This window comes from Rhinichthys klamathensis, unplaced genomic scaffold, assembly GCF_029890125.1.
Source record: "Rhinichthys klamathensis goyatoka isolate OS25496 unplaced genomic scaffold, OSU_Roscu_1.1 h1tg000387l_1, whole genome shotgun sequence".
Lineage (NCBI taxonomy): Eukaryota > Metazoa > Chordata > Actinopteri > Cypriniformes > Leuciscidae > Rhinichthys > Rhinichthys klamathensis.
Window position 1 is genome coordinate 748577 of NW_026606891.1, and position 12255 is coordinate 760831.

The 12255-nt window shown below is 37.1% G+C and overlaps 1 protein-coding gene across 2 annotated transcripts in view; it reads right to left on the reverse strand.

The window, feature by feature from the left end:
• Nucleotides 1-2718: 2718 nt before the first annotated feature.
• Nucleotides 2719-12255, reverse strand: part of prkd1 (protein kinase D1) — a 45154-nt gene continuing 35617 nt past the window's right edge. For both annotated transcript variants that reach the window (XM_056234048.1, XM_056234047.1), the window contains 9 exons: nucleotides 12064-12116; nucleotides 11579-11651; nucleotides 11165-11271; nucleotides 7926-8087; nucleotides 7670-7768; nucleotides 6716-6983; nucleotides 4996-5081; nucleotides 3040-3874; nucleotides 2719-2869 (listed from right to left, as the gene is read on the reverse strand). In XM_056234048.1, coding sequence (XP_056090023.1) covers nucleotides 3656-3874; nucleotides 4996-5081; nucleotides 6716-6983; nucleotides 7670-7768; nucleotides 7926-8087; nucleotides 11165-11271; nucleotides 11579-11651; nucleotides 12064-12116 — 1067 coding nt within the window. In that variant the 3' untranslated portion in view covers nucleotides 2719-2869; nucleotides 3040-3655. The remainder of the gene's footprint in view (nucleotides 2870-3039; nucleotides 3875-4995; nucleotides 5082-6715; nucleotides 6984-7669; nucleotides 7769-7925; nucleotides 8088-11164; nucleotides 11272-11578; nucleotides 11652-12063; nucleotides 12117-12255) is intronic.

Sequence of the window (12255 nt, forward strand, 5' to 3'; positions counted from 1 at the left end):
CACATAATCAAGATTTCAATTGATTAGGCTATCGTTTATGGCAGTCCAGTAGCGAGACATGTCTGATTCATGGTCGCCTACAAGGGATATATGCCTACATTATGTCATGGATAACTAAAACATTGCTGACAAAATAGCCTAAGTCAATTAAAAACAAATAGACCTAATATTAAATTGCAACGAATAGGATAACACAATGGCCGCTATTTATATTTAGACTTAACATTTATGATTTAAAAATTATCGTTTGAAATGAATAGGCCTATCAAACAAAGAGAGTAACCGTTTGACTCGTGAACTGTAGCCTAAAGTCATTTATTCTGCCATTTTTTTTTTTTTTTTTTTTTTTTTTTGCACCGTCTGGTTTCATGTTTGCTGCTCAACACAGAATCGGGGAAAATATTTGCGTGTTTTGTCTGACAGAACCAAATAATTCAGACGTGCGAAACTATTTGTTTTCCTTTTGGTGAAATTGTCTGTGCCAACGCAGCCAGGATGAAGAAAAACGGAGTTACTACGGCAACAATCCTTTCAGGATATATCTCTCTCTCTCTCCTTTTTTTAATATGCAATTGCAGAACATATGGTTACTCACTGTCAAAGCTGTGATTCTTCATTTGCATACTAACTATTTTCCGAGTACACATTCCCTAGAAAACATGTGCAACTCCAGCAGATACATCGCATGGGAGAAAAAAGACAAATGTGTTAATAAGAAATATTTTAAGGCATAATTTAATATATTGCTTTTATATTAGGCTACTTGATTAGCCTACTGTCCCTTCTTGTTCTAGGAAACGCCGAGATATAAAATACCGGTTTTAGCGCTCTGTCTATAGGCTTGTAGTTTCTTACTTTTTTTATTCTTGAGAAATTAGTCAATTAATAGCGCGTGGTTAAAAGTTCTTCTAGTTTTTTTATTTTAAAGACAGCAATTAAATCTCTTCCGACTGTGGACAATCTGTTGAAAGATTTAAAGACTTAATAAAATATTCGTTTAATGTAATAGGTCCTATAGCCTACTCACGTAAATTAATTTTCATTATCATAAAAAATTGTTTAGCTTACATGACAGACTTGAACTGCACTGTTTGATCAAAATAATTTATAAAATGATGCTATTTATAAATAATCTTACCCATATAATTTTCTCACATTGTTTGATTTTACTTTTTTTATTTTGTTGATGTAATGTATGCTTCACAATTAGTCTAGCTGTTTTAATGTTCACAACATTTTAAATCCATGGTTTCAATCGAATTTCTTGTTTAATTTTTTATTGGTCTTAATTGGTTTTTATTTCTATTAGATATGACATATAACCTACAGTAGCATACATTTTGCTTTGGTTGTGTAACACCTGCACTATTGGCTCTATTCTCCATCTATTGTGGGGAGGAGTTTGGATGAGAAAGAGAAAAAACAGACTCAAATGATGCGTAACTCGATAGACAGCCCATCTGTAAGATTCTTCCCTTTCTTTCAGCCGCTACACGAGCTCGTCATCTCTTGTCCAGGAATAGGCTTCTGCTGGTGGGGTTGTGTAAATGATTCATAAACACCGACTGCTGTTTCAGAATGGGATATTTTCTAATTAAACAGGAAAAAGTCAGGAAAAGGGAGGAAAAACGCATTTTGCGTTTTCTTGACAAAATACATTTTGAGATGAGTTTGGATAGGCCTAGGCTAGATATAACCCATGCAGGATGGGGGAAATAGAAATTATAGTGGGACAGCCTGTAGGCTAAAGTTACATAAAAATGTAGCTCAAAATAAGACTATTTAAGTTAGCCTACATTAGCCTACATGTATAACTAAACGTTTCTGTACATAAATCAAAACAGAAAAAAACACGAATGAATAAAAAAATAATTCCGTGTAGACCTCATAAGAGATTTAAGTCATGGACTTTTAAAAACTGTCATATTTAATATTCGCGATCAGTTTGTTCAAGAGATAGTTAATTTTAACTTTGCTGACGATGATTAATGACAACAACAAAAACTCAACGTGTTGTTGAAAATCATGACATTTAAAATACGGCTTGTCTCCTCACGACCTCTTTTTCAAACGCGAAAAAAAAAATAGCCTATCTATATATAGGCCTATATATATAGATAGATATATATGACGTTTATCACGACTAAAGTCTTTTCTAAATCACCCTCCTTGGGCCTACTTATTACAACTTTCCGTAGCTACTTATACAAACATTTGTTAAATAGCCTATGCCATGGCAAATCCAGTACATTCCTTGATTTGAGTTGTTTTTACTATTCTTATTATTGTTTTCAACGGTCTGTCCATCTAGTAAAATGTTGTATTGAGAGAGGTTTGTACCCTACTGTCCCACCGAGCCAACTTTTTAGGCTTTCATGCTGCATAAGCATACAGCGCCATCTGTCGATTAGGAAGCACCTTTCCTGTGGGCAAAAAAATCCTACTTGATTTGAAGATGAAGCAGCAGCGTGCCAAAAATACTAGACCACAGTATGCCTATATGATCCTTTTAAGGCACTATGGCTTTAGCACTCACCTTTGGCCAGTTATCGTCAAAACTGCCATTCTGTGACTTGCTCTCATTCCAACCCATAATTATATAACTAAAGAAATATTTTGTTAACATTTAATCAGGCTTTTGGACAGAACAGCTGATGAGTACATTAGTGTTGCACTTCTTCACTTAAAGGGAACACTGAAAGAAACACACAGAAAATCTGTCATGAGCACATAATACTTTATGCACACACAACCAGCTGCACTTTATTATCCCAACATATCCGAAGAAAGCAAAAGGAAAAACATCTCCAGTCCACAGGCAGTGTTGCTTTGCTGTCTTACACTTGCACAGAAAACTAACATAACCAACCTCCAAAGTACCACACACACACACACACACCACACACACCACACACACACACACACACACACACACACACACACACACACACACACACACACACACACACACACACACACACACACACACACACACACACACACACACACACACACACACACACACACACACACACACACACACACACACACACACACACACAAGCACATAAACACAAAAGCTATAAATGCTCTCCGCTATACATTTGTCAAGTTATCACTGATGCAACAGGTCACCACAAAATCTGTGCTTTTAATGGACTTTTCATAGCAGAATAATTTATAATATTAATAAGTTAATAATAAAAGGCTTTATAAGTTAATTTTATACTTTACTTATTTTGTGAATTATACAAAGAAATACTGTTGATAGTTTTTTTCAACTGTGTCGTGCCAGTTAATGGCAAAATAATAATAATAAATAATTTTATTCTCAGGTTAAGAACAAGATTTTTGATCGATAAGTGCAGTTGTTTTGTTTGATGTTTTGTTGTTGTTGTTGTAGTAATGTGTTATTGTTATATATTTGGGTATAATTGTTTTTGTCTATGTAATGTATGGCTAGGTTGGCTTTTGTGGTTTAGGCACTGTGTGTTTAATGAAATTTGTGCTTGATCTGTAGTGTACTGTTAAATGAAATTGTGCAGCACTTCTGTTAGGAATTGTCAAGTCATTTACTGTTGACTAAAGTGGTGATTTCGCAGTATACAGTTGGCTTGAGTTCCGTTGTTGTGCCCTTAAAGGGGTAGGCAGCAATTTACAGAACACTGACTCTGTCGCTGAGCAGGCCCATCACAAGCTCGTCAGACTCCGCCTCTTCACGGACATCAGCGTGAGGGTTGATTAAGTGGGCTGGGTACGGAAGGCCATTTTGTTCTGCAAAATGCTCCCAGCGCAAATCATCGCTTTCGTGGGTGATATATCGCTCCTGCATTTTACACTCCAGAGTCCGCAGGTCCAGCCACATCTGGTAGTCCTGACATAAAGATATATATTTTTAGGGATCAAAAACGTTCCACACAGCTAAAAAAAAAAAAGTGAAAATACAGAAATAATAATAATAATAAAAAAAAACTTTCTGTCAATATCTACCCTTGTGAAAAAACTACTGCAGCTAATAAAACTTTAATGGAATAAAAGGTCACTTAATTGTACTTAGAGTACAATTTCATTACTATTTAACTCACTTAAATACATTTTTATAACGTCCACCATAATAATGTAAAATTAAAAAGTACATTTTAAATCATTGTTTTAATCATTTTTTGTACTAAAACACATGTAAGGTACTTGATTATAATTTTCACTGTAGCGTGTTATTCATTATTACATTTAAAGTCAATCTGAAATGTACTAAATTGCAACTTCTCCATTTATAATTATATTTCTATGCATGACATTCAAGTTTCAATAGAAATGTTATTAGTATATTTAATTTGACCATAAATGCTTGTCAGCCCATTCGCTAGTGCACTTTAATCAAATTTAAAAGACAATACAAGTAATTACATATAAAGATATACTACTGAAGTAGGTCAAAAAGCACTCTAAAGTTCAGCTAATTGGATTTAATATTAATTTAAACCACCATGCCTTTTCATTTAATTGCTCAATTTAAATTTACATTATTAACATTAACATTTTAGACATTAACTGCAATTGCAATTAATGTCCGATAACATTACATTCAGTTTGCTATTGTATATTTATTTATATATTTATGTCTTTATTTCATTTCAAAGGTTCATTTTAACATGTAAAAATGACAGAAATTGAGTAGTAACATGATGAAAAACAATTCATGCACTTGAACAACAGTATAACAATATATATTTTTTCTGATTATAAATAGATGTTATACAAATTTCTAAACTTCTTTTGCAAGTTCCCTACTATGTGCGAATATCTATCACATGCTCATCTATGCATGTAAGAACTGATTCTTAGAACTGAACACAGACATGAGGGGGTAACTCCACTCCTATTTCAGTTGCCTAATGTGTCTGTGAGGGGAAAAACAGAAAGTTTTTGTTGTGTGTATATCATAGTTTTTTTTTTTTTTTTACACAGGGCATATCAAAGTCATTATCTACTAACCTGTAACCAGGGATGGCTGAGAGACTTGTCCACGCTGTAGCGCTTCCTCATTTTGACTTGCAGCAGGTTATTAATGAGGTCAATTGCTGTAACAACAAAACAGGTTGTCAGTGACCAGGCTTTGGTGGAAAACCTGAAGGATTTTGTGTCCAGAGGGATAATGAGCAAAACCAACATCACGTTAACATTATTTCAGGGGTCACAAATTTCCGAGACACTCCAAAGTTTCTTAACCTTGAGGCCTCTGCGCTTTAGTCTGAGGGATCGTTTGGCATTATACACATGAATGGGTCGTAACAAAAATTGAGCACGCTCGCACCAGTCTCTTTCTTTAACCCTTGCCCTCTCTTCTCTTCATCTTTTCTTTTCCCCTTCCTTCTCTTCCAACTCTCTCTCACACATTTACCATCAGCTTGGAAGCAGGGTAGTCACGCAAAGTTACTACACATTAATTTAAAAACAACAATTGATAGATTTAATACATTATGAAAATGATCTATATTTAAATTATTTATTATATTATAATAAAAAAAAAAAATATATATATATTGAAAATTAAAGAGAAAATGTACATGCATGTAAATGCATTGCAGTAAAATCAAATCTAACTTCTAATTTGTTCTGTAATTTCTCCCTTTGTTTTGCAACTTGTTTTATAAAGCGTTTTTGAGATACTCTTTGTTATGCCACTTAATTATTTTCACTTCACAGAAAACAGGAACAAATTCAATTAAAACAGTTAAAAAACAAAGTAATTGTTACAAAATTGCCATTCTTTATACCAGCCAAACTATATAAATAAATAAAAGTCTATGTGAATAATTTGTTCCAATTGCCAGTGTTCTTAAGTAAGTAAAGTGTGGTCTCTGGTTCTCTTGCTATTTTAATGAGGAAGAAAGAGGGCATTAGTAAATAAACAGGGTCAAAGGTCAGGGCATCAAAAATGTAGTTAAGGTAATGAGATGAAGGTCAATTTTGCACAGATTGCATATGACTTAAACGTAAATATTACCTATTCAAGACCTCAATTCTCTGTTTTTTTCTCTGGTCTTTACTCTGAATTAATCCTGACCATATCTACCTAGATCATGAACCATGAGCCAAGTAGGTGAGTTGAGGTCATCTATGCGTACAGTCACAGGGCGGAGATAATTAACAGGAACATCAAGCTGAAATATGACTTCAAAATAGAGTTTAACATCTGGGCGAATATCAGTAGCATGTCTGGCTAGAAATAGCAGTACATAGATCATATTTGTACATTAGCAGGGATATTAGCTAATGGAAGTTAATTCATATTAACTATCCAAATAAGGTTCTTCGCATGTGAGATGGGATTCGTGAAAATAGCTCTGTGACTGGATTACCGCTTACATTTTTAAGGATTAACACACACATAACGGACTCTAAATCTCTTCCAGCTTAGAGAGGTTAATACAGCTTGCTTCTGACTTGTTTTAAATGGTTATCTCAGTATTTCACAACCTTTCTAAATCTATGTACTGCAAAATCTAATTCGGCGACTTTCTTCTGTGGAACACAAACAAACAAACAAAACCAAAAAATGACTGAAATGTTTTATTTTAGAATATATGCTTTTGTTTTCTTCATGCAGTAAATGATGACAGAATTACAATTTTCGTGTGAACTATCCCTTTAAACTTTACTTTGATTCCACATTCATTGATGGTTTTGTTCCAAAGTTCTCCCCAAAACTTACCCTCTGGGGTCACTGTTTTCCAGGGGTTGGGTGGGTACATGAAAGCAGCATTCTGGATTTGATCGTGAATGTCTTCATCCTCATTAAAGGGGAACGTTCCACTGAGACTGACGTAGACGATAACACCCACGGACCACATGTCCAGCGAGCGGTTGTAGCCCTTGTTCCGAAGCACCTCCGGGGCGAGGTACGCCGGGGTGCCTACCACCGAACGCCTAAAAGACTTCTCACCAATAATACGTGCAAAGCCGAAATCACACAGCTTCACCTGCAAGACAAACCAAGGAATAATGAGCTTTACAATAAGCAGACGCCAAGAGGAACTGGCTATTTTACTCGACTAGGACTGAGATGCACAAAAGACCAAAAAAATAACATCCTTTTGTTCTGGAGCTAGCTTTTAACACCACAGACGTCGTAATGATCAGTTGTCACGGTCTGAACGAAAGTCAAGTGAAATTATCACCCAGTTGGATGTGGTTACAATGCATCTCCTGCTGATCTACACTTTCTACCTTTAAAACATTTGCTTAAGCACAGCAACAAGCACCCGAGGAAACAGGAACCGAGCTCAGATGTTGACAGCTCCAGTTCTGCTTCCACCGTTGCAAAATATTTGTAAATGACACGCAGTGATTTGTTTAGTATTCTTCCAAAATGTTTGCCTGCTCTCAAACAGTGAGTCATGTTTCTGCTTGAGAGCTTCCAGAGACAAGCTTGTGCAGTAGACAGAAGAAACAATGGGAGGATAATTTAGAAATCTTTCATTAGAATGTAGAGACACACACAACCCTGTGCCTCGAACACACCACGAGAACGCTATAATTACCATCTTTTATTCTTGCACATTTACAAAAACAGATCCATTTATGTTAATTTCGGTGTGGCCTCACTTCATTCAGATATTTCCTTTCTTTTTGTTGTCGCTTTTCGTTCTGTTCGGATTTTACTCACTTGTGGAAAAGAGTCAGCGGAGGCTAACAAAACATTCTCAGGTTTGAGATCACAGTGAACGATGTTTTTGAAGTGAAGGTGGCGGAGAGCGACGAGAATCTGGGAAAAGAGCAGAACAGCATTATAACTACAATACGGTGTAAAACAAAAGAAATTGTAAATAAAAATGAAAAACACTACCATTTGTTACTTCAAATATTTATATGGGATTGAGTGTATACTGACTGTTACGTTGTGCGGTGCCTGTGAGATGTACCTGCGTAACGAGAAACTTGGTGATGCGTTCTGGCAGCCTTCCCTTCTCACTTGACAGTATCATCTCCAACATGTCGCCATGGAGCTTTTCCATGACAACAAAGACACGCTCTGGTGTCTCAAACATGCACTCGAGGTTGACAATGCCAGGATGGTGGAGGTTCTGCAGAAGAAAGATATGACATTTATATTTAATTATAAAATTACAAAATTGCCAATATTGTAATATAGATGTTTAATCTAAATAAATTTGTATAAATTTGCATTTAATATGCCTTTAATATTAATATTTTTAATATATTATATTCATTTGTTATTAGTAGTAGTATTAAATGCACATTGCACACACACACACACACACACACATATACATTACATATATATTTATATTCTGACTATTAACTAGTTGTTTATTAGCATGCATATTATTAGGATATTGGCTGTTTATTAGTACTTATAAAGCACATATTAATGCCTTATTCTGCATGACCATATTCTACATTCCTTAATCCTACCCAACACTTAAACTTAACAACTACCGTACTAACTATTAATGAGCAGTAATTAGGAACAGTAACAAGGCAAAAGTCGTAGCAGTTAATACTGTAGAATTGGACCCTAATCTAAAGTGTGACCATATATACATATATATACACACTCACCTAAAGGATTATTAGGAACACCATACTAATACTGTGTTTGACCTCCTTTCGCCTTCAGAACTGCCTTAATTCTACGTGGCATTGATTCAACAAGGTGCTGAAAGCATTCTTTAGAAATGTTGGCCCATATTGATAGGATAGCATCTTGCAGTTGATGGAGATTTGTGAGATGCACATCAGGGCACGAAGCTCCCGTTCCACCACATCCCAAAGATGCTCTATTGGGTTGAGATCTGGTGACTGTGGGGGCCATTTTAGTACAGTGAACTCATTGTCATGTTCAAGAAACCAATTTGAAATGATTCGAGCTTTGTGACATGGTGCATTATCCTGCTGGAAGTAGCCATCAGAGGATGGGTACATGGTGGCCATAAAGGGATGGACATGGTCAGAAACAATGCTCAGGTAGGCCGTGGCATTTAAACGATGCCCAATTGGCACTAAGGGGCCTAAAGTGTGCCAAGAAAACATCCCCCACACCATTACACCACCACCACCAGCCTGCACAGTGGTAACAAGGCATGATGGATCCATGTTCTCATTCTGTTTACGCCAAATTCTGACTCTACCATCTGAATGTCTCAACAGAAATCGAGACTCATCAGACCAGGCAACATTTTTCCAGTCTTCAACTGTCCAATTTTGGTGAGCTCTTGCAAATTGTAGCCTCTTTTTCCTATTTGTAGTGGAGATGAGTGGTACCCGGTGGGGTCTTCTGCCGTTGTAGCCCATCCGCCTCAAGGTTGTGCGTGTTGTGGCTTCACAAATGCTTTGCTGCATACCTCGGTTGTAACGAGTGGTTATTTCAGTCAAAGTTGCTCTTCTATCAGCTTGAATCAGTCGGCCCATTCTCCTCTGACCTCTAGCATCAACAAGGCATTTTTGCCCACAGGACTGCCGCATACTGGATGTTTTTCCCTTTTCACACCATTCTTTGTAAACCCTAGAAATGGTTGTGCGTGAAAATCCCAGTAACTGAGCAGATTGTGAAATACTCATACCGGCCCGTCTGGCACCAACAACCATGCCACGCTCAAAAATGCTTAAATCACCTTTCTTTCCCATTCTGACATTCAGTTTGGAGTTCAGGAGATTGTCTTGACCAGGACCACACCCCTAAATGCATTGAAGCAACTGCCATGTGATTGGTTGATTAGATAATTGCATTAATGAGAAATTGAACAGGTGTTCCTAATAATCCTTTAGGTGAGTGTATATATATATATATATATATATACATACATACATATATATATACACTCACCGGCCACTTTATTAGGTACCCCATGCTAGTAACGGGTTGGACCCCCTTTTGCCTTCAGAACTGCCTCAATTCTTCGTGGCATAGATTCAACAAGGTGCTGGAAGCATTCCTCAGGGAGTTTGGTCCATATTGACATGATGGCATCACACAGTTGCCGCAGATTTGTCGGCTGCACATCCATGATGCGAATCTCCCGTTCCACCACATCCCAAAGATGCTCTATTGGGTTGAGATCTGGTGACTGTGGAGGCCATTTTAGTACAGTGAACTCATTGTCATGTTCAAGAAACCAATTTGAAATGATTAGAGCTTTGTGACATGGTGGAAGTAGCCATCAGAAGATGGGTACATGGTGGCCATAAAGGGATGGACATGGTCAGAAACAATGCTCAAGTAGGCCGTGGCATTTAAACGATGCCCAATTGGCACTAAGGGGCCTAAAGTGTGCCAGGAAAACATCCTCCACACCATTACACCACCACCACCAGCCTGCACAGTGGTAACAAGGCATAATGGTTCCATGTTCTCATTCTGTTTACGCCAAATTCTGACTCTAACATCTGAATGTCTCAACAGAAATCGAGACTCATCAGACCAGGCAACATTTTTCCAGTCTTCAACTGTTCAATTTTGGTGAGCTCTTGTAAATTGTAGCCTCTTTTTCCTATTTGTAGTGGAGATGAGTGGTACCCGGTGGAGTCTTCTGCTGTTGTAGCCCATCCGCCTCAAGGTTGTGCGTGTTGTGGCTTCACAAATGCTTTGCTGCATACCTCGGTTGTAACGAGTGGTTATTTCAGTCACTGTTGCCCTTCTATCAGCTCGAACCAGTCTGGCCATTCTCCTCTGACCTCTGGCATCAACAAGGCATTTCCGCCCACAGAACTGCCGCTCACTGGATGTTTTTTCTTTTTCGGACCATTCTCTGTAAACCCTAGAGATGGTTGTGCGTGAAAATCCCAGTAGATTAGCAGTTTCTGAAATACTCAGACCAGCCCTTCTGGCACCAACAATCATGCCACGTTCAAAGTCACTCAAATCAACTTTCTTCCCCATACTGATGCTCGGTTTGAACTGCAGGAGATTGTCTTGACCATGTCTACATGCCTAAATGCACTGAGTTGCCGCCATGTGATTGGCTGCTTAGAAATTAAGTGTTAACGAGCAGTTGGACAGGTGTACCTAATAAAGTGGCCAGTGAGTGTATATATATATATATATATATATATACACACACACACACACACACACATGCGAGCATGCACACACACACACACACAGCAGTCTTTGTATTGTGTATGTTATTTCTGTGTTTACCTGAAGAATGGCAACTTCATTGCGCAGTTGACTTTCCTGCTTGGTTGGAAATCGCAGCTTATCTATGATCTTGATGGCAACATCTCTGCCCGTTTTCCTGTGTTTCCCTGCATTATATCAGAAGAAATGATAATGCGGATTTTTAACTTTTATTTATTGGATGTGAAGTATGGCTATATGTAAATGGCTTTTTACTGTAAATATTCAAATAAAGTTTAGCCTCGTTATACATTCATTGATCATTGAACTAGATTGTATCACATTTGTTCTGAAAATCTGTTCTGTATTAAAATATTAAAATATTTGAATACAGTAAAATATGCATTAAATATTCTCCTAGTATACGGATTCCAAAGCATTTCCTCACTGGGTGCCCATGTCAAAGAACTCCCTGTAAATAAACTGATACATTACCTCCATAGACAATGCCAAATTGCCCAGAGCCAAGTACTTCATCAGGGAAAATCTGATACACTGTGCTAATATCCTGTAAGAAAAACAGAAACAAAATGTAAGCATATGTGCCAAAATGGGCTGTTCCCAAAGCTCGGAAGCAATGCTTGATACATCAGATTTCTTTGGATCTACTATTTTTTTTTTTTTTACTGTAACAATGGCTGAATTCAAACCAGTAGCCTAAAGAGCTACAGTATTTCCACATCTCACTTGGACTCTGTTAGAAAGACTTGCGTAACCATGGCAACCTCATGGCCAAGCAGGTTATCAAAATAATCTCCAAGAGGCATTGTGTGTTTATATCACACTGGAACTCAAGGTTGCACTTATAGGCAAACCGACAAGAACGGTGAGCTCTTGCACACAGAAACAAAGCTTGATAGATAAAGAATATGAGATATTATTATATGTCTCCAAATATAAAAAAAAGCATAAATGTTTACCACATTCTCCTGGATCTGGCAGTTGGATACAGAGATGCTAATGGAGACCTCTTCTGTTTGTGTGAAAAAAACAAAACAAGAAAAAAAAAATCTGTATTTATCTTTTGTATTGAATGCCATAGACTCAGATTTACACCTTTACTAATTTATTCTACCTGAAAAAGAAACACTTGACAATAAATAATTAGTTAA